Here is a 22,135-nt window from a genome sequence, read left to right on the forward strand (position 1 = left end):
AACGTTGGAATCTGATGAGATCCACAAAACCAGTTGCAAATATGAGATGAAGTAAAAAAAAAAAAAAAAATTATTATCCACATTCACAATCAACCACTATCAAACATGAGTCCTGTTGAGATACAACCAAGCTCAGAGAAGCCTAAAATTGCCAAAAGGAGGTTCGTTGGTAAAAAGTCCAACTCAGATAATAAACCAGCCGTGGAAGATCAACCGCTAGTAAAATCAAGCGTTAAGCGTCATATTGGCAGAGCCATTAATCAGATTCCCGATGACATTTTAAACGATAAAGACTTGAATGAAGCTATAAAACTACTACCTTCCAACTACAATTTTGAAATACACAAGACTGTGTGGAATATACGGAAACAGAATGCCAAACGTGTTGCATTGCAAATGCCCGAGGGCTTACTCATATACTCCTTGATCATATCCGATATATTGGAGGAGTTTTGTCAAGTTGAAACATTAGTTATGGGAGATGTATCATATGGTGCTTGCTGTATCGATGACTTTACAGCTAGGTCACTCGACTGTGATTTCATTGTGCACTATGCTCATTCATGTCTTGTCCCTATTGATGTCACTGAAATCAAAGTGTTGTATGTATTTGTCACTATCAACATTGACGAATCCCATTTGATCAAGACCATAAAGAGGAATTTTGATCAGGGTGCACAAATTGCCATATTTGGTACTATTCAGTTCAACCCTACAATCCATAGTGTGAAGGCAATTTTGGAGAATGATCCTGAAAAGCCGATTTATTTAATCCCTCCACAAACAAGGCCATTGTCAAAGGGAGAATTACTAGGGTGCACATCAGCGAGACTCAACAAGGATCATATACAAGCGACCATATACGTCGGGGATGGACGATTCCATCTTGAAAGTTCAATGATTCATAATCCCGATATTCCGGCATACAGGTATGATCCGTACGATCGAAAGTTTACTCGTGAATACTACGATCAGAAGCAAATGACGCGAGTGAGAGAAGATGCAGTTGTGACTGCAAGAAATGCCAAAAAGATTGGATTAATTCTTGGGGCTTTAGGACGACAGGGCAACCCTGTCACATTACAAAAATTGGAAACTCAACTTTCACAAAGAGGAATACAGGTTGTCAAGATTATCCTAAGTGAAATTTTCCCACAAAAATTGTCCATGTTTGATGATGTCGATGCGTTTGTGCAGGTGGCATGTCCTAGGTTATCCATTGATTGGGGTTATGCGTTTAACAAGCCATTGTTGACTCCTTATGAAGCAATGGTGATGCTCGAACAGGATACAATGTGGAATGAGAAATTCTACCCCATGGACTATTATGCCAAGGATGGATACGGAAGAGGACAGATACCTAATAGGGATGTATAGCAAGATCTTTTATTCAGATTCAAGAGTTTGCCTATAGACTTCGTCAATACCCAACATAGTTGCCAATTCGTAGTCAGACCAAGTAAACTCGTAGTCTAGGTACTCTTTATTGATTGCATTCAATTTCTCGACAAATTTGACAAATTCCAAAAAGACATTGTTCACCACGTCTGTGACGGTTACTGGCGAGTTTAATCGAAGAAACAGTTGTTGGATTTCAATCATTGCATTGGGAACATACTCCTGCAAAGTTGCATCCACCTTTTGCAAACCTTCCAAATTGTACAACTTATTCTCTTTAATTGGTTCATAAATTGATGGTTCAAAGAAATCATCCGAAAAGGGACAAATCATATTGATGATATTATAGTAATCGTATAATCCACAATTTTGTAGTAAACTCGTGAGCTCCAAGTCAGTCAATTTGGAAATTAAGTCATTGTTTAAATCAACAAGCTCCAAAACTTTGTCCGATAATAGTGAAATTGGCATAATTTTAGATTGTATTAAATCCAAAAAGTTAAACCTAATAATGTAAGAATCTCTTTTGGAAAAGCTTTTGTTGTCATGTACATGTTCGGTGAAAACTTTGATTGGTTGGTTGATTATTAAAGTCAAAAATCGTTTGTGTTCTTCTTGTGATAAGTGAAGGATAGTATCACTGGTAACTTGATCAATCATTGGTAAAATTTCAGAATAAAAGTCGATTATCCATTCGGGAGGTTGGAGATCTGAATTCAACTCCAACCTAGCCAGATTACTCGATGAAATTGTGGCAAGCTTATTCGACACAATGCTGAAAATTCGTTCTTGACATGCATGGACTAACAGCTTCATTGTTGAAACTAGGTCTTGGGATTGATGTAATTGTTTGTCAAACATCATTGAGTAAAGTTCTACCAAATTGAATATTTGAAAGATTGTAAGCAATTTCGTCTCTGTTGAGATTATTTGCTCTATTCTTGATTTTATAGGTTTTGACAATGCTTTGAGAATTTTGTTGGTCACACTTTGTATGATACTGTCAAATTGGTGGTCATTATCATCACCCATGGTGAAAATGTTTGTAATGGTTTCTGATTCATTAACTGCAATTGAGTGGATGTAAGCGAGGAAGTCTCCAACAAATCGGACAGGATCGTGCGCTGACATAAACAATGGTCGGATATCAGTACTACTAGATGCTGCACTTCTTGCACTTGGTCTTCTCTCAGTAGTTACAGGTTCAACTTGTCCCTGAACTTGGTTGTAAAACTCATGAAGCAAGTCTTTTGACCTAGATTCACTAAACTTATCAATGATTTCATCAAAACGATCTTTGTCCTTAAGGAATTGAAAACATTTGTGTAACGTTACCAACCGGCTTTTCGAATTGAGTGAATACAAATTGTCCAATGTTCTATGGCAATAATGTACAGCTCGCTCTATTGCCTTATTAATTACCGCGTTTGCTTTTGACATGATTTTCAAGCCCAATTGAGGATTATCCTCAGCTAACAATATTGAACAGTTATCCACAATGCTTTCTGCTTTCGCCAATGCAGCGAAAAACTCCTCATTCAAGTCTCCTTCCATTAGCACATACTCTTCATATTCGTTCAAAGTAAATTTATTCTTGAATGCTTCTAAAAGATCTTTCTTAATACCAATCAATTGCTTTTCTTTGTATAGCTTATTGACAGTAGTGTTGAACTCATGCAGATTTTGAAAGTTTTCCTGCAAACGTTCATTAGTTTGCATGTTCAACTCATTTAGCTTCTTTATCTTTACTTCCATATGCTTCAATTGTTTCACAATTGGTTGGTATGCCTTTAAAAGATTTGATTGATTTTTTATCAATTCTTGTTCAATACGGCTCTTTAGCGTCTTTCTTGATACCGTTCCCGCGAACCCTGGCTCCACTAGCTCATGGTAGTATTCCACATCTCGATCCAATTTCTCTTCAAGATTCATAAACAAATCTCTCATTCTGGCATCACTGATTGACCCATTTAGTACCCTTGACAAACGTGTACTCAAGGAATCTGTTACTGTTTGATTTACCGACGCTGACTTTGACGCAGATTCCTCATCTTTCAAAAGAGACAACGAGAGCTTGGCATACTTGTCCATAACATCATTCCCTTGTGATTGGCGATCATTTATAGTGCTTTCATTCTTGGTGGAAGTAAAATTTCGTGAAAGATTAAAGCCAGAAAACTTTTTGCTGAAATTTTCCAAATTCGATGCTATCGGTAGTGACAACGCCGGTTGTGGTTGAGGGAGATTAACATCTTGATCATCTGTGTTGAACGTGTCAAATTCGACGAAATCCATGGGAAAGAATATGAAGAGCTTTGTAGGTTTGACCACCAAAATTGGGTGAGCACAGTTTTTTTTTTTTTTTCTTCCTTCAGTATCACTTTACAAAGATCAATAAACACCGTATACATAAAAATTTAAAGCTATACACAGAATTGAAATATCACCAATGAATGATTGTTTGTCCCTAATCTCCTCATAACTATATATAAAGAGTCTAAAGTGCTGCCCAAAAAATGAACAGTTTAAAGTATGACGAACTGAAATGAATAGACACGTTAAAAGAAACCCGCATTTGAAACTATGGAAACTCGGCTCAGGTTGTCAAGTCTTTAATGCTTATACTTGTTCGAAGATTTGAATTGTATGCAAATGATTTGTTTAGCTCTGCAGCTATCAAGATGGAAGAAATACCATCGTCATTAGTATCAACTTCCTTCCTACTTGGGTGTTCTTGAGGAGCCTCGTCAAGCTCATCATCAGTCTCTTCTTCTTCCCACTCCACGGAGCTTTGTGAGCAACTCTCAATTGGCGTTTTTAAAACCTTCAAGTTTCCCTGCTCACGCTTCAATGATTGAAGACACCTTGAGGCGTTGACGATGTCAAGTAGGTCATTGTACGATTGAACATTGCTGGGAATGATTGGCTGAGCAGCTGAGTTTTGTGTGAATATCGAGCTTAACGATTCACTACTTGTTGAAGTGGATGCATGTTCACCAAATTTATTGTAATGTGTAGCAGAATCCAGAGGCGATTGATGTCTCTCCTCTTCTGCACCCGTTGGGCGTGTAGTGTATTGCTTAGTATCCTTTTCCACTTTTGCACTAGCTGATACCGGTGAAAAAGTACCTATAGCAGGAAGCTGGTCAACATTTTCGCCTTTTGCAAATCCGCTGCTGCTCATACGAACAGGCGATGCCAAACAAGCAACTTGTTGTGACTCAGAAGGTGGTAGCTGCCCGACAAACGACGCGGTAGTAGTTGTTTTTGTCTCACCTGGCTGCCTACTATCACAACTTAAGTCCTTAACTTTTTCCGTCTCTGGTAAATTTCCATGCTGATAATTTTGCAACTCATCCAATCTCAATTCTCCATAACCAGGATCATTTGGATGCAAACACTCTTCTGGGAAATCAGCACCAAATATTGGAATCAAAGCAAACCTTATATGGTAGCAAAATCTTCTTGCTAGTATTTTGCACAACTTGTAAGGCAACCAGGTACCTTGTATTTTTAAAAACCCACCTCTTATACGTTTAATATAAGCTTGGTACTGTTTTGGCGTCGACTCGAGCAATTTCACAATATCAGCTTTTGAGTGAGAGGCAGTTGGCTGAGCAGCACCTTCAGCATTTAGCGATGCTTTCCAAATACCCGTCAAGTGAACAAATCCTGTTTCATAATCCCAAATTACCCAATGATCGTTGACCATGTACTCAAAGACAGTGAGAAAGTTTCTTTGCGCGTCCAAAGCAGAAGTGGAATACTTTTTTGTATCGATGCTGGGATAAATGGAAGTGTTGAGTTGCTCCACAACAGTTGCAGGGATTTTATTGGATTGTATCAAACTTGAAAGATCTTTATAAACGGGAAAGTGAATTGCCTTCTCATCAAAAACTAGAGTCTGTCTAGGCTTTCTAGTGTAGATCAGTGACACAGTTTTCTGGTGCAGGTTCTTGGAGCTCGCTGTATTAGGAGCAGATTTTCTTCTTCTTCTTCTCCTTCTCACTGATTTATCAGGCGGTTTCGTGATCTTTGCCGAATCAGTAGCTCTACTGTCAGTAAGGGTATTTGCTGAAGCCTTTTCTTGAACTTGTTTTGGAGTTCTTGGCTCAGTTTGTTGAAACGCTTCAACATGTCTACCTGGCAACGACAGCTGGCGTGCTGGCAAATTCTGTAAACTGCTTGTAGTGTATATTGGTGGACTCGTAAATGAAGTCAGTGGGAAGAATGGAGGACTATAACTGTGGTCTGGTTGCTGAGTTGCAAAATATGGTGAAAGATTAGGTGAAATAGGAGAAGCTGGTGAGTTTTGGGTAAAAATATACTGCTTATTCACTGGCAGGCGTAGTTGATGCAATTGCTGCGTGTGCATCAGTGAAATTGGATATGGCGGTTGTACATGCGTAGAATAATGATGTTGCTCAAATACCAGTTGCGATGTAGGTAATGGTGTTGCCAAATATGCAGAAGGAGGAAAGGGTAATTGTTGAGGCATTTGACTCTGACCCAACCTTTGTGACAAACCGCCAGTGTCTGTAATGGCCTGATTTGTCAAATGGTGAATGGATGGTAGCATTGCAGTATATGTGGAGTTTGATTTGTCTGATTTTGATACCATTGATGGAAAATGAGTTGGTTTCTGATTTGAAGAGTATTGTGAAGCAGAATTGGTAAGTGTATATCCAACTGAATTGGTGGTGTGATCAGAAGTGAGGTGGTGAACACTCGGAAGCATAATTGAGATTGATGTTGTATTTTCTTTTGAAAAATTGTAAGATCAAATAACCTTTTGTCTTACAAGATAAGGTTTTGAAAAATATTCTTTCAACAGACAAATGATTGGATGTATATTCTTATGCAAAGACCTCTGAAGTGGCAGTGTAAAGGGGGGTATCTGATAGCTTTGGGTATATCGTTGAGCCTTTTTATAGTTCTCTTTTTGTTTTTTTTATCTTTTCTATACTTTGGAAAAAAAATGAGGCGACTAAATTTGTGATTCTATGGATTTTAACTTTGTGATCCAGACCTTTTTTACTTTGAAACAGTGTTATTGTACTATTGTGTGTATGTTGGGTTGGGTGTATTACTATGAAAAACTTAAAAATTGGAATTTCACAAACGTCAAACTAAAACGACTCACTTATAGTGCAATGAGACAAACAAAACAATAAAACTTATGAAAGCGCCTTAGTGTCTAAGTTTTGTTGATATGATCTTTTGATATAAAGTTTGCGTATTTGGAAAGTTATGTGTGTGTGTCTTTTGCTGTGTATATGGAATAACACAAAATGGAAATAGTCCCTAAATTGAAAACTGTGTGTAAATATAATAATTCTAATACACAACACAAAAACCGCAATTTGACACACTAAAAATATATTTTCTATGCGTTGAGGCAAAAAGGGGAGGGGGTGTTAAACTAAAATCTTTCAATATTATTTTCCCTCTTCTGTATGTGAAGTACTTAAATACAACTCTTATTGTTTTATCCCTTTCAACGTTCTATTGTATCCGTGGAAAATTATTTGTTTACTATTTTCGATTGCTCGGTGATTTCGAGGAGTTAACTTTTGAAGATTCTGGCGCGTACGGTCTCTCAGTATATTCCAATGGTTGTACTGTTTCTGCGATCCTTTAAGTTACTCCAATAGCGAAGGTTTTGATGTATGTGCTTCTCTAACTTGACTTCCTTTTACCACACAAGACTTCTCTTGTTTAAATGTATCACTCTAGGTTCAGTGTGTGCTTTGAAGCCTGTTCAAGATTGAGCCAATTGGGATCAAAAGGTGTAATGTGAAGGTCTCTATTGAATTTCAAATGGTTGAGTTACCGCTTTGTTGGTTCTGGCGCGGTAGATGAGGTAATGGTCGATTAAAGGGGGGGGTGTGATATGAGAGCTCTTGATTATTGTCTGACTGTTCAATTCAACAAGAGAGTGTGAATTCAACAAATTTATAGTCTCTTCCAGTATATATATATATATATACATAAATCATGATCTATTAATTACACAGGTGAATAATTTATATGCAAAAAAGAAATAAAAAGCAAACAGAGAATTGGGTTATGAGTTTTTTTTTGTTTTAAATTTAGTACATCTGTTATTACACAAAACATACATTCATGGAAGCATTATTAAAAGGAAGAAATAAAAGAACAATAGGAGAGTATATTGATATTATTGTTCTCTAATTTCACATCCTTTTACTAATTTTGTTCGAGAATCGCAACTTTAAAATGACAGACTTTTCATGGTCTGTTTACAATAAAAGTAGCTTTATACATATACCTCGAGATTTGGACCGCGGGAAACCATTGCATTTGAGTAATAGGTGCTAACACGTAAACGATTACGCTATATCTGTATTACTATAGATTGCTGTGATTTCTTCCGTATCCATGTCTTCATCTTTAACCGACACTCTGCCTTCAGTTACGGCCTTACTTGATATTGTACAAATACATTATTATATCACCAACACAATAGATTACCTAGTCCTCGTCGTTTCTTTTTCCTATAGGTTTCAAAAAGAAAAAAAAATGGTCATAAGAAAAGGGTGAGGTTAGGGTTGCTATTTCTCAATTTTTTGCAATTGCTATGAAGTAATTCTCTCTCTTACCGGATATACGAAAGCTCCATGGTAACTTTCATAAGCAACCGCTCCACAAAGTTTCACACCCAAACCTTGACTGAAATCCTCGTTGTTAGTGCTACTTCAATGAATGATTCATAGATTGCGCGGATGCAAAAATTTTAACACCGAGAAAAGGCCACAAAATAGATAAAAGTAAACAAATGCATATTGCAGATGCATACGCATATATTCTCGACGGTCTAGTTATTTAATTATTTTTAGATTTACTCTCCATCACATGTCGCACAACCCCTTTTTTACTCTGCAGGTAGGTGATCTTCGAATATCCCTTTCAAAACATACGATTTTTTGATCTCTGATCTGATTTAGATTTAGGTTCTAATCTTTGTAATTCTAGCTTCACGATAGACCGACCTCGGTAATAAGGTGGACAGGCTATATTTGAAATAGTACGAAGATTTCTGAAGGGCTTTTGATCTCAGACATCAATTAGGCTACTTCTGCACAACTGCGAAAAGTTTCATCCTCTAGAGTGTCTTGATGACTAGGCAAAACAACGGAGTCAATTCGAGGATCAAACATAGTTGACGTCAGATACTTATCTCACTCTTTCACACAAACGCAAATCTTTTACTTTTACACCCCCTCTCACATATTTTATTCTACTCGATTCCGTGCATTATAATTGTACAAAAACCTTAGTGGCTCTGTGCCAATGACATCAAGGTTGGTTTCACTCTACATTTAATCCGTTCTACATTGATAAATAATAACAAGACACACACAGCAGAAGAAACACAATTGCTGTGCCGTGCATGTATCTCAAGAGGATTCAGCTTTAGAACAACCCAGAGCTTGACACAGCTTACTTCTGTTGGTAAGAGTGTTGGTTGATAAGTTCAACTCAGTTGCAATAATATGTACATCCACATGTGAGGCTCCTTTTGCTTACTAGAGAGCAATTCTCTTCCTCAATTCAAAAAGTTATGCTGTTATCTGTGTACTACAATAATCTGAAGCTTAACGGGAATTTTAAAAGGTCTAGATTGAAGTTGTATCTTTGCGGTTCCGAGCACCGACGACAGCAATTTTAACAAGAGCAGTTTTGTGTAATGAATTTACACACAGTATTACTTTTGCACCCAGATGATACTGATATTCTCAACTTGGCATAAGCTATAGGAAAGCACTAAAAGAAAAGGGGCTTGTGAGGCCCTCTATTTATTAGAGAATGGGTCCTGACCAAAGACAGAAGCCTTCCTTCTTCTCAGGTAAAAAATCCAGGAGGGCAAATGGCAAATGAGAGAGAGATACAGAACATTGTAACCAATGCCAATTTTTCCAAGTTATCTTCAAGCAGAGTTAGTGAAAGAGAACCACAACCCGACCCTCGTGCAGAAGGAATGTTGTATTGTTGATGTGGATCCTTCGGATATGGGCAATGATTATATCCTGCAAAAAAAAAGAAACAAGACACAAAGCTTTCAGGGCCGCTGTACTATGAATACCATTAGAACTGCTACTATGACTCATTTGCATTACCGAGACAAGTCTGATTGCCAAAAGTAACCAAGTGCTGTTTGTGCCTATTAAGGCATTCAAGTTTTTACGAAGCCATGAATTATATACAGGACTAAAATTTACGACTTCATAATTTTTCGATCTCTTTAAAGTAAAAGCTTACAGAGTGAACCTCATCCATAATGCAACAAAGATTCTACACCACCAATACCAATCCGCAACCAAGGGTAAACCCACATGTATGTACAATGTTGAGCTGCTCGAGTTCCGTCCATTTTTGCTGTCATCAATCTGGTATTCAGTCTTGATTCCTATTTGCAATACTATAGGGATATAGTATCAAAAGGGGTTTCAATGAATGGACCCAGGTCATGTACTACCATGAAACTGTGCTAGGTCCTTGCATTAGACTATGCAGGTTAGATTTCGTGATATGTTTTACACACTGTTGATCACCACCCCCTTTACAGACTTTCTCCGGTTGTTCCACGTCGCACAAACTGCATTAGTTACCCACTACGTCAGCTTCTTTCGACGTCGATGCAGCATAAATCTACACCCCCCGGAAGTAAAGTACTAACGTTGCGACTACTAGACTGTATTTTATCGTCAATTTTCCAAGCCTTTTTTGAAGATTTGTGCTCTTTCACTTGGATCTTATTATGGATTGATATACACATGGGAGTATCTAGATAAAAAGGAAAGAGAACGCGATCAAGCAAGAGCAGCTTCATGAGATATGCGTTCATTCAAAAGCAATTCCCCTGTACAGGCAAACGTCATCAAGTCCACTTTCCTACAAATAACTATCATTAAATGTTTTAATCTATAACATCATATTATCATGTGTTTCTCTTTATTGTTTCAATCTGTTTGCTACAGCATCCAAGAACTCAAACGTAGTCACGTAACTGGATCTGTCAGTTTTACCCATAGTCAAGGCCAAGTCCTTAGTCATGATTCCATCAACTTGCACAGTGTCAATGGTTGATTTTTCCAACTTGTCAGCAAACTCAACAACTTCTGGAGTGTTGTCCAATCTACCTCTTTGAGCAAGGCCTCTAGTCCAAGCGTAGATGGAAGCAATTGAATTGGTTGATGTTTCTTTTCCTTGTTGGTGTAATCTGAAATGTCTAGTGACAGTTCCATGAGCAGCCTCAGACTCGAAAGCTGATCCATCTGGGGTAACCAAGACTGAGGTCATTAAACCAAGGGATCCGAAACCTTGGGCAACAATATCAGATTGAACATCCCCATCGTAGTTTTTCAAAGCCATAACAAATCCACCTTGTGATTTGATCATTTGAGCAACCATATCATCAATCAATCTATGCTCATACCACAATCCTTGTTTTTCAAATTGTTCTTTGTACTCGTTATCGTAAATCTCTTGGAAAATGTCCTTGAACCTACCATCATATTTTTTCAAAATAGTGTTTTTGGTAGACATGTATAATGGCAACTGTTTACTTAACGCCATTCTGAAGGAGGCATGAGCAAAACCACGAATCGATTCATCAGTGTTGTACATGGCTAACCCAACTCCAGGACTAGTGTATTGATATACCTTGTGTACTTGAGTCTCACCACCGTTGTCCGGTGTAAATCTCAACTCCAAAGTACCGGGTTCCTTGATAACCAAGTCGGTGGCCTTGTATTGGTCACCAAATGCGTGTCTTCCAATAACAATAGGCTTTTTCCATCCGGGGACAAAACGAGGTACACTTGGGATAATAATACTTTCCCTGAAAACAGTACCATTCAAGATATTTCTAATTGTACCATTTGGCGAAACCCACATTTTCTTCAAACCAAACTCCTTAACTCTAGCTTCATCGGGGGTAATGGTTGCACATTTGACTCCGACCCCATACTTTTGAATTGCATGAGCAGCATCAACGGTTACTTGATCGTTAGTGGCATCACGATTTTCAATTCCCAAATCGTAGTACTTCAAATCAACATCCAAATAAGGGTGAATCAAGTCATCCTTGATCTTTTTCCATATAATTCTTGTCATTTCATCACCATCCATCTCAACAATGGCATTCTTGACTTTGATTCTGTTTGATAAAGCTGAAGATGTGGAGAATGAACGAAGATGGTGCAGCAACATCTTGGTACGGTTCAAAGCTGATGCTGAAATCATGGCTAATTGAATAGATTGTACTTTATCGAGACCGGGTGTAAGATGCAATTGAAAGAAGTATCCTGAAAAGTGGGAGCCGGGGGAATTTTTGATTTTTAAAAGATTTTTTTTTTTTTTCAGATTTTTACCGCGCCGTACCGTTACCGGCCGAACATATCATTGAGTCACAAATTATGGGCATTGCCGATGCTGATTCCACAATAGCAAAGACATTCTTTAAAGAGTTACCTGTGTCACAAATGGGCAAAGTATATAGCTCTAATTGACCTTTATATGAGGGAATCAAATTTTTACTGCACGTAAGTAGAGATCTCTTTGCTTTTTCATCAAGTATTCTTTTTTTTCTTTTTTGGTTGCAAAGTTATGACAAATGTACCAGTCATCGAACACCATTGTACGACATGGATGTCAATTCCCACTACATATCATGTGGTATATGCTTCAATGATCTCACAGAAGCTAAACAATGTAACGACCAGCTATTGATGACTTCGTGTGCTCACATAAGCTGTCGTAGTCACTTTACCCACGGTGAGTAAATTGATTCACATGTATTGCTTCCAAGTATACAAACTAACCTATTTTAGACAATTCATCAACTGTGACTAAGCCACATCGGTGTCCTGTATGTGGCAGTACAGATATTACCACAGTCTTGATTGATGATTCCATCCCATCAGAGTTGAAGAGATTTTTTACACCGATAACACAACAAATTGACGAATTCAATAGCTCATGTAAATTCCAATTCATCACTCTCGTGGAAAAGATTAACCATTTGAAGCACGTTAATGGGAAGTTAAAAGAAAAGGTTTCAAAACAAAAGGACTTTCTTTATGCGGCTAAAGAGGAGATCACGCATTTGAACAAGTATAAATCACAAGTGGAAGATCTCAAGCAAGAAGTGGAAAGTCTCAAACAGAAGATGAAGGAATACAATCGTCCAGAAACATTTGAACTTTCCATTGATGATGAAATTGAGTACGGCAGAAACAAGGAAAAGGAAGAAAGCTTTATTCAACCAGTTCCAAAACGTGCACCTGAAAAGCCATTTAACTTTGCTCTGAATACCTTCATAAGCAACATTCACAAGCAATCAATGGGGAAGAAACTAGACACATTCACACCACGAGTAGCAGCAAATATTCAACCACCAAGCAAAAGATCCTTCTATGCTGAATCAACCAAAATTGGAGAAATCAACCCACCACATCCTCCACCCCAGCTTCTATCTTCAGGCACAACTTCCTCAATATCCAGTTCTCGAGCCAATTTTCAAAAGTTAAACTTGAACAAGTATCGGTACCCAAGCGGAAGAGCGGCTACGAGTCGATTAGCATCAAGAATAACAGCCAATATGCGTGTCGGAACATTGGATCAGAGCAGTGACCAGCGTAGCGAGGCCGGAGGTGCGTTCAGGACAGCAAACGTACATTCAAATATGATAAGTAAAGGTCCTGTTTTGAATCGAATATTGAACAAACACTCACTGGGATCGTCGCGACATTTTCCTCATTGAAGGTTTGAGCAATGGTGGATAGACGCTCTAGGTGTGTGTGTGTGTGTGTGCTATGCTGATACAGATACAATCATCTTAAATGGAGTGGCGCCTGAAGTGTTGTAGTATATAGTTCTGTAATAATAGTCTTTCAGCACGTGTATGAACATCTCCTCATTGATTATTTTTATATGCTTGCGTGGATGCGCTCCTCACTATTTAAACATCAGCTTTTTTCTCTACAATTCTCTCCAATTTTTCTGCTTTTTTCTCTTTCACCTCCAAATACTCTTTTTAAGAAGAAGAAGAAGAAGAAGAAGCTAATCAGATCTTTACTGAAACCATCTCAAAAGATACAAGGAAGAAGATTTTACCAAAAAAAGTAGAAAGAAACTTTTTCAGTTGGATCTTCTTTGACTTATATCTTTAATCGATTGATTTATGTGAATAACTTTACAAACAAAAGTTATCGATAATCAATAAATTTCAAGGGTTTGTTTCAGGAATCAAGAAAAACCAAAACTGATAAGATTTAGGATTCTTCCAAGTTTTATCTTTACCCTTTTTTTACTTTTTGATTATCTTTTCTACTTCTTTTGCAAGTACCTTTGTGAACACACGAATCTTATCACACACATATTACAACATCCTTTTTGGTTCACTGAGAGGGAAAATTCTTTTTTTATCAGAGCTACCATTCCACACACAAACACACACACACGCATAAGAAAAAAAAAAACAGATCCACTTGCAGAAATGTCTAAAGCAAACTCTATTGAGACCGAACCACTAATTCTCAACAATGTACCGTATAAGGATCAGTTTAAGGAAGGTCTAAAACGATTAACGGCCAAAAGGACCGTCATCGAACATATGACCCGATTGGCGGAGATTGCAATCGATGATGCCCCCGTGATTTGCAAAATGATTGAACATAAACTCGTCAATTCACCTAAAGAAGCAGTACTCAGCACATTTTATCTCATCGATAGCATTATCAAGGGTATACCCGCCTATAATGCCTTGTTCGCCCCCAGGATCTATGCGTTGTTCGTTCATGCTTATTCCACCTGCAGCACATCAACACTCCGAGAACGATTGCAGGGAGTTTATGAGACGTGGGTAGGAGAGATACTTTCCTTTCCAAGAGAGATATTAGATAAAATCAAACGGTATCTCGAACGGGCATCTCAAATGACTGATAATGAAAGGAGAAAGGCTCTATTAACTCCTGATGCATTGACATACACAGCGAGAGACTGGTTACGATATACTATACACTTGGATTGGAAATTGAATGCATTACAGAATGATTTAGATTATCTTAGTGAAAGAGAGCTAACCTTGTACAAATACTTTCAAAGGGAGAGGAATGTGTGTGTGATGAAAGTCAATGATATCCTTGATTCCATGCAGGATGATTTGAGACCCAAGTCTATGGGCGATAATAATATCCTGCCTGTGTTAATGCAAGTGCCTGACGAGTTCAAGATTCATGCTCCAAGATATGGCCAAGAATTGCACGAGATCAAGATAGCGTTGGATCGACTTAATCAACGTCAAGATGAATTTGTGAAGGATATCAAAAATCAAATCAACGCCACTAGAGAAGAAGAGACGAGGAAAAACACAATCAGACAAAGAAGGTTGCGGTTTGAATACTTTATGCAGGAGAATGAAGTTATTCTCTCGCTTGCCCCAAGAAAGGAGTTTTTTCCAACCTCTTTAAAGGTTGATTTTGCTGAGGTGATCAAAAAGTTTGGAAAACACGCTGTGGATAAAGATTCCGTTGGGAGACTTGATAATGGCAGGAATGAGGAGCAGAGGGTAGCTCCAGCGCGAAACCGAAATATTGTTGAATCAAGAGGAGGAGAGAAGGCTATAAAAATCAAGAAGGAAGTTACCAAAGAGCTGGAAAAGCCAAGTTTAGGTGATGATTTGTTAGGTTTGTTTGGAAGCTCTGGTAGCAGTCTATTAGCAAGCACCGAAAGTAAAAGGCGGAGATTAAATGATGATCTGTCGTTAGAAGGTCATGATGAAGAGAACGGAGCCGTGGAAAGGCATAACAACTACTCACAAAGCGGCCAAGCTACTAGGAATGGCCACTCGACTAGGAATCGTTTTCATCAACTGGAGGATAGTATGGATATTGAGGATGATAGCGATGTTGAGATTGCGTCTGTGATATCGTTTGAAGATGCAGATGAGAAGGAAAGTCTGCAACCAGATGATCCACAGAAAGAGTCAGAGCCTACCAATGCGAACCCAGCAAATAACTTAGTTAAAAAGGAGCAAGTTAAGCCACATCAGGATGTTACAAGTGCCAAGCAAGAAAAGCCACTGTCATCTGAGGTTGTCATCAAAAAAGAGAAGGAGAATACTTTTTCGAACGAGTTGGGGTCGTCATCATTGCTTTTTCAGGATGTTGATCTTGGCACGCGTGATTCAGAAATAAAGGTGAATCTGAACTTATCGAGCGAAAATGGGAAGTTGCATCAGGTAGAAGATAAAATGCTTAATCCAACTTTGAAAAGAGGAACCGTAAAGAAGGAAGCATCAAGTGAGACCAGTAACAAGACCGGAAATGACTTCCCAGAGATGCCAGTTTCTGCTGAAGAAGATTCTGGGTCTCAAGATATAATCGATGATTTAGAAAATCCAGAGAGTGTTTTTAACGAGCCTTCTAGACCGCCACAGCATGACATAGAGGATGATTTAGAGAATCCCGAAAGCGTTTTCAACGAACCTGTTAAGCTGCCACAACATGATATTGAAGATGACTTGGAAAATCCAGAGAGTGTTTTCAATGAGCCTGATAAACATGACATACAAGATGATTTAGAGAATCCAGAAAGTGTGTTTGATAAGCCTTTAAAACAGTCTCAGATGGATAGAGCTAATACGGAAAGTCCCAACGTTATTTCCCAAGAATCCAAACAAATTTTGGAACAAAAGAAGGATGATTTGAATAATCCGGAGAGCGGGCCAGAAGAGCCCATTAGTCTGTTACTGTCTTCTGATAAACCAACTTTGGAGTCAAGGAATAGATCAAAACCCCTTGAAAATATTGAAAAACCCAAACAGCTAGAGATTGTTGACGAGAGAGAGTCGGTAACTGAATGTGTTTTACCAGATGGAGCACTGACTGAATTGGAACCAACCGATCATCCATTCCCACTTGAAAAGAGATTGTTAGATCATGAAAACGAAAATAGAAGGTTTACCACTATTCTGTTATTTAACAATGTACATCAATCAACACCGAGAACTAGCATCCCCCACCAACAAGAATCAATGGAAACAAAATCACAAGAAAATGCACAAGACTCAGATGTGGATATGAAAGAGGCTGATGCATACACTAAAATTCATCCAGCCCATGAACAAGAGTCTCGTCAAGACTCATCTTTTGAGTCTAATACTCCTTTGGCTAAACTTAGACCACCAACTCCTCCTATTCCATCACATGCACCAGCACCAGCATTTCCCACATCAGATATCAATTCAGATCCATCTCCTGAAAGTTTATCGTCAAATTTTGATGTTTCCCAAATTGGCTTTAGACCTCCAACACCTCCCAATGCTTCACATACTCAATCTAAGTCAGCCAGTTCACCAGTCGAACCAATTAAGCACTTACAAGATTCCAACACATTAAAGAGATCAAGACCATCACCAGAAGAGGAAGAAAGTTCACCCAAAAGAATGAAGATGTCAAGTCCACAACCATCAGTTTCTGCGGAACCTGATTTGCATTCGCCGTCATTGCAAGCAACAGACGCGTCAGTTGCGGCAACTACAACACCTGCTCCTTTTCCTATCCCACCACCTCCAGTAGCCGAAGTGCCAATTGCATCAAATGAAAAGGATTCAATTGGGTCCAAAGAAGTGGATGCCAAGCCTCAAGAGTTAAAAACGGAGGCCGCTATTTCTCAAAAGCCTGAACCAACTAGAAAACTTAGTCTTAGTGAGTTCAAATTGAAGAGGCAGAAATCAGATCTGCAAGTTGCACCAGTTGCAATTATGGCAGCACTGGCATATGAGTATCCTAATAAGACCAATAATACATCTACTACTACTACTACTACTACTACTACTACTACTACTGCTGCTGCTACTGCTACTGCTACTGCTTCATCTGGTGTTGGACAACAACAGTCGCAGCCAGGGCAAGTTGCTGAAAAAGCGTCACCCACATCAGGATTGAAATCAATTCTTCGTGTTCCTACCGAAGGGGAGAATAAAGCAAAGAAAAGGGTTAGGTGGGATCCATCCTTGCTTTAATTTTTTTGCATCATAATGGCTATATAGATATATATAAGTTTGATACCCCCCATTATAAAAGTTTCATAACGTGCAGATAAATGTAGACACCTTTTTAACTAGAAGTAATTCTAGAACGAATAAGGGTAGCCCAAGAGAATCAATTACAAGCTATTCTTTATTGAAATAAATTCCACATATATTCTTTCAAAATATATAGTTTTTGAATAAATACAGACATGGGGATTAAACATCAGATATGTCTCTTCTTCATTCTTCCTTTCATAATGCACTAGTCAAAAATGAAAAGTGTGGGAAGTGAGTGAGTGAGTGAGTGAGTGGGTGAGTGAGCAGCTTTACTCTGGCTTAGGATCGAAACCACCTGCTTTGTAAATTTGCCAGCCTGAAGTCAAGAAAGGGAAAGCAAAAAAGAATCCCATGACACCCCAGAACCATACTGAGAATGGAATGAATTTTCTGTTCTTAACCTTAAATGGCAAGTTTGAGTAAACACCTTCTTGTGGATGACCGTAAATGTTATTCATGTCACTCATCAATTTAGCAGAGATTTGTAAAGTTCTCTTTGGTACTATCGATGAAGTCAATTGTTGGACTGGGGTCTTGGTGATTCTTTGTAAAATAGTTCTGGTAAACATTGTAGCAATAGGGAGCTTTGGTGGTGTTGATGGTGGTCTGATGTGTGTCTTTGGTGTGAAGAAAAAAAAAATTGAAGTCTGTTTTTATTCGATTAAACAGATGGTCGTGTGTATTGGATCAAAAATTGCTTGTATCCAATGACAATAGAAGGAAAACCAAATCTATGTGAGAAAGGTTGCAGCAGAAAAAAAAAAAAATCACCTCATTATGTACAAAAGACGTACATCAAGAGATGGTAGCATTCAAAGAAAACCTCAACCAAACAGAAGACTTGGAAAAGAAAAAAAGAAAAAAATATTACCTAAATATCAAAACCATACTATCATCCTATCAAAACAAATATCTATAACAACCATGGCTATTGCTCCAATTGCAGGTACTTTAAAGAGAAAAATCATAACTGACATCACCATTGGTTTTGCCGCTGGATTCTCATTGGCCACTTTGTACTGGTACACTGAACACACTCCACTTGTTGCCAAAAGAGAAGCTTACTATGCTCAATTACAAAAGCAAAAACAAGCTGAAGATGTAGCTTAAACACAACAAAAGCTGTCATTTGCGGACTGAAGGGAAAGCAAGAGAAGCACTTTACCATAATGGAGAAGCATTTTCATGAGATTATATATTCCTACAGAGAAATGATTTGAAATGAAATGAATATATATATATATCTAATAACTGATTTATTTATCAAGAACCATGTTGAAAGGAGTTTGTAGACACCTCACTGAGTAATATATTGCCAAATATTTTGATTCTTGATGATTCCATTAGAAATCACAATTATCTCCTTTGGTGTTCCTCTAGCTTTTAATCTCTCTTCAAGGTACTTTAAACAAGTCAATTCACTTCTTGTTATTCCTCCAATGATTACAATTATCAAATACTTCAGCTTGTCATCATTGACATTGTCTAAATTCATATCCACCGTTTTACCAGCCAACATTGTGTTCAAACCAAGATTATCCCAATTAGGTCGTGATTTGATATTGTTGACTGGCTTGTATTTTAGGAAATCTCGAAAATATAACGATTCAATGATTCGAAATGTTAGAGGCACTGTGTTTCCTGGTAAAGTGAATGATGGGTTGGGATATTGTTGTACAAGATTAGTCAGGTCTTGTTTAGCAGGAGTAGTTTCAACCACTTCGTCTTCATATGGATGTAAATTCCAAAATTTGTTGATTAGCGTATAATTGCTTTTGAGTACATCTTTACCTCCCGTTATTGCAACCTCACTATCATCTTCATGCAAATTGTGAGTGGCTGCTGCCTGATGCTTCTTTTGACTTGTCCCCCACCCCAACGATGTGAAAAAATCATTGGATGAATCATTAATTACTCTGATCAACTTCAAATCAACCAATTTCTCCAATGCTATAGCTGCTGTTAATCCATAATTATCTTGTAAATCAGTTGAAATTTTTTCCAAATCTTTACTCGATATACCATCATTGATATACCCAATCAACAAAATAGTGGGCCAAATAAATTCAATTTGATAATTGGCATTAATAAATGATTTCAATTTAGACATTTGCAATTTATAATCCATTTCAAAAATATCATTTTGTAAAGTTAGGAATTTCTCATATTCATTGTTTATCCTTGCAAGAACTGACTCTCCAATAACTGTATGCTTCTTAACTAAATCTTGCTGTAAAGTTAAACTACCCAAATTGGAAACCAATGTTTTCATATCATCAAGATTTGTATCTCCTGAATTACCAGAATCCTTAAACTTTTGTTGAATCAATTTAGCCATCTTGTTTAACCTTGATCCAATGGCTGAAAAATTCAAGTGTTTTAAATCTTGATTATATAATTCATCCTTAGACAAGCTCTTGCTAACAGTATCATCTTTCAAGTTGACTATAGACTCAAACTCAATCCCAAACAAGTCATCAATAATCCCATGATATGTCAACTGGCTAAACAACACTGGCATCATATCCAAATTACGTTCAATCACCACCAAATCAGTATTACTATGCAATTTATCCTCATAAAACTCAATTTCAGATGGACTCATATGTTCATTTAAGAAGCTGGGCATTTGAGCTTGTAACAAGGTCTTGATTAGCAACTCTGAATGGTTTCCTTTACCAAATATGTTTCGAAGCTTGAATAGGTGTTTATGTTCTTCTTCATTATCTTTTATACCCATAAATAAAACATCAAGAACAGCTTTATTCAATTGATTTATCAGTTTTATTGGCCTTGAATAATAATCATCTAGAGCTGAAAAACTGTTGGTTTCAGTGATTAATATTCCATCCGTATACAACGGTTCAGTTGACCAATTGAATAGTTTAATTTTGGACGTTATGCTCAATCGCTTAAGTGGTTCTGGAAGAGCCAATATTTTCTCAAAATCAAAAATCCCATTGAATAGCTTGTTTAGCTGATATACGAAAGATTTTGTCAAGTCTTTGACAATTATGTTGAATTTCAAGCCAGGGTTTTCTTGTTGGATATGTCGTATACTCTTTTCTAACTTGTGCAAATTATCATCCGACTCTGGTATCAAGATGATCAAACTCGAGTATTTTGATAGTACGGAAGATGGTAACTCCAGTAGTTCATCATTTAGCCAAGTGACGTTTTGACAATGTCCATTTTCTTTGATAATCAGAAATGTGGTGAGGCTATTTATCAATGGCGAAAGAATTGGATCCAAGACTAGTAAATTTGATGTTGAGTAAATTCTGTTCAACTGGCTAATGAGATTGTTTAGGTTAGATTCATTGAATTGATTCAAGTCTATTGGTGGTGTCTTTTTCGTCATCTGAACGTAAAAGTGGTTGGTTTTACAACCCTCCAATTTTTTTTTTTTTCTTTCTCGACTTCTAAAGTTGATCGTTTACAGTTGCAAAAAGTCTTTCTAAATTGTATATAAAATTCTATAGAAAAACGGGACAGTGGTGTGTAAACTATAACCTTGCACCCCTCTCTTTTCCTTCAAGCTTGACAAGACCTTCTTGCACAACACTTGCGACATGAACACCTTTATCATTATACAATTCACCTTCAAACAATACTCTATCATGAGAAAAACGGATGGTCTTGAAAGAATAAGTCATCCATTTAGTCACATCAAAGTCGTTATCATGGATATACAACACATGATCAAGACTAACTCCAAAAAAATTTTTAATATTATCTTGTATTGAAACATCATTAAGTCTCAAGACTCTTCCCAAGACATTCAAAATTAAAGCATCGGAAAGATTTGCCAATCCAACAAATTGAAATTGTTCATCAACATTCTTCAAAGGTTGATTATATCCTTGTTCATTGTCAATACCCCATCTTAACTTGAATGCAAATCTACGTTCAGCAATTGGGACTTTTTCTTCATAGGCGGATTTATCCAAGTTGATGAAATCAGGACAAAATTTGAAATAACTCAACATATTCGATTCACAAGGTGAAACAACTAAACTATCTTCACCATACTTGCTAATCCACTCATGTAAAGGTGTTTGGAATCTAAATGGTTTATGCGGAGCTTTATTTTCATCCTCGTCATCTTCCTCCTCATCATCTGCATCGCCGTCATCTTTACCCTTTTGTTCAAATTTGGCCATGTCAGACTCCCATTTAGCCAAACTATCATTATAAGAGTTTTTCTTTGTTAATGAGATATTAGCAAAATAAACAACTTTACCATTTTGAAAACCCTTGACTGCTCGATTACAAAAGGTTTTACCACTTGAAATCCTTTCAACTTGCCATTCAACTGGAGTTTGAGAATTAGCTCCTCTAACGAAATAGGAATGCAATGAGTGTGGTTTAAATTCAGGTGGAGTTGACTTCATAGCCACCAATAAAGCTTGCCCAGCAAGGTTTCCTCCATAGGCTCCACCAGCCCAGTGGATTGGTTTAATCAATGGTTTTTTGCCAATGTATTTGTCTTCACCCTTGTCTACAACACCAAACTCTTCTTGGACATCGATTGTTTCTCCTCTAATGTAGTTTTCACTGTTCATGTTTAATATAAAGCGTAATATGTGGTATTTAATGAGGGTGTGTTGAAAGTTTTAT

At 37.6% G+C, this 22,135-nt stretch overlaps 10 protein-coding genes across 10 annotated transcripts; 4 read left to right on the forward strand and 6 right to left on the reverse strand. All coding sequences in view use genetic code 12, as the record gives it.

The window, feature by feature from the left end:
* Positions 1-105: 105 nt before the first annotated feature.
* I9W82_004966 (2-(3-amino-3-carboxypropyl)histidine synthase) lies at positions 106-1,377 on the forward strand (the record flags this gene model as incomplete). Its single annotated transcript, XM_067694093.1, has 1 exon — positions 106-1,377. The coding sequence occupies one exon, from the start codon at positions 106-108 to the stop codon at positions 1,375-1,377; it is 1,272 nt and encodes a 423-aa protein (XP_067546449.1).
* Positions 1,378-1,386: 9 nt separating this feature from the next.
* I9W82_004967 (Golgi transport complex subunit) lies at positions 1,387-3,693 on the reverse strand (the record flags this gene model as incomplete). The annotated part of the gene is made up of 1 exon (XM_067694094.1): positions 1,387-3,693. One exon carries the CDS (start codon positions 3,691-3,693, stop codon positions 1,387-1,389), a length of 2,307 nt encoding a protein of 768 aa, XP_067546450.1.
* Positions 3,694-3,994: 301 nt separating this feature from the next.
* I9W82_004968 (uncharacterized protein) lies at positions 3,995-6,136 on the reverse strand (the record flags this gene model as incomplete). The annotated part of the gene is made up of 1 exon (XM_067694095.1): positions 3,995-6,136. The coding sequence occupies one exon, from the start codon at positions 6,134-6,136 to the stop codon at positions 3,995-3,997; it is 2,142 nt and encodes a 713-aa protein (XP_067546451.1).
* Positions 6,137-10,374: 4,238 nt separating this feature from the next.
* IDP1 (isocitrate dehydrogenase (NADP(+))) lies at positions 10,375-11,667 on the reverse strand (the record flags this gene model as incomplete). Its single annotated transcript, XM_067694096.1, has 1 exon — positions 10,375-11,667. One exon carries the CDS (start codon positions 11,665-11,667, stop codon positions 10,375-10,377), a length of 1,293 nt encoding a protein of 430 aa, XP_067546452.1.
* Positions 11,668-12,068: 401 nt separating this feature from the next.
* Positions 12,069-13,186, forward strand: I9W82_004970 (SUMO ligase; the record flags this gene model as incomplete). The annotated part of the gene is made up of 2 exons (XM_067694098.1): positions 12,069-12,099; positions 12,255-13,186. 2 exons carry the CDS (start codon positions 12,069-12,071, stop codon positions 13,184-13,186), a joined length of 963 nt encoding a protein of 320 aa, XP_067546453.1.
* Positions 13,187-13,921: 735 nt separating this feature from the next.
* Positions 13,922-17,449, forward strand: I9W82_004971 (uncharacterized protein; the record flags this gene model as incomplete). The annotated part of the gene is made up of 1 exon (XM_067694099.1): positions 13,922-17,449. One exon carries the CDS (start codon positions 13,922-13,924, stop codon positions 17,447-17,449), a length of 3,528 nt encoding a protein of 1,175 aa, XP_067546454.1.
* Positions 17,450-17,784: 335 nt separating this feature from the next.
* COX8 (cytochrome c oxidase subunit VIII) lies at positions 17,785-18,084 on the reverse strand (the record flags this gene model as incomplete). The annotated part of the gene is made up of 1 exon (XM_067694100.1): positions 17,785-18,084. The coding sequence occupies one exon, from the start codon at positions 18,082-18,084 to the stop codon at positions 17,785-17,787; it is 300 nt and encodes a 99-aa protein (XP_067546455.1).
* Positions 18,085-18,292: 208 nt separating this feature from the next.
* On the forward strand, positions 18,293-18,625 carry COX9 (cytochrome c oxidase subunit VIIa; the record flags this gene model as incomplete). Its single annotated transcript, XM_067694101.1, has 1 exon — positions 18,293-18,625. The coding sequence occupies one exon, from the start codon at positions 18,293-18,295 to the stop codon at positions 18,623-18,625; it is 333 nt and encodes a 110-aa protein (XP_067546456.1).
* Positions 18,626-18,812: 187 nt separating this feature from the next.
* Positions 18,813-20,876, reverse strand: VPS33 (tethering complex ATP-binding subunit; the record flags this gene model as incomplete). The annotated part of the gene is made up of 1 exon (XM_067694102.1): positions 18,813-20,876. One exon carries the CDS (start codon positions 20,874-20,876, stop codon positions 18,813-18,815), a length of 2,064 nt encoding a protein of 687 aa, XP_067546457.1.
* A 145-nt stretch (positions 20,877-21,021) lies between these two features.
* Positions 21,022-22,080, reverse strand: TES15 (Tes15p; the record flags this gene model as incomplete). The annotated part of the gene is made up of 1 exon (XM_067694103.1): positions 21,022-22,080. One exon carries the CDS (start codon positions 22,078-22,080, stop codon positions 21,022-21,024), a length of 1,059 nt encoding a protein of 352 aa, XP_067546458.1.
* Positions 22,081-22,135: the final 55 nt, after the last annotated feature.

Source organism: Candida metapsilosis (genome assembly GCF_017655625.1).
Source record: "Candida metapsilosis strain BP57 chromosome Unknown scaffold7, whole genome shotgun sequence".
Classification (NCBI taxonomy): Eukaryota; Fungi; Ascomycota; class Pichiomycetes; order Serinales; family Debaryomycetaceae; genus Lodderomyces; species Lodderomyces metapsilosis.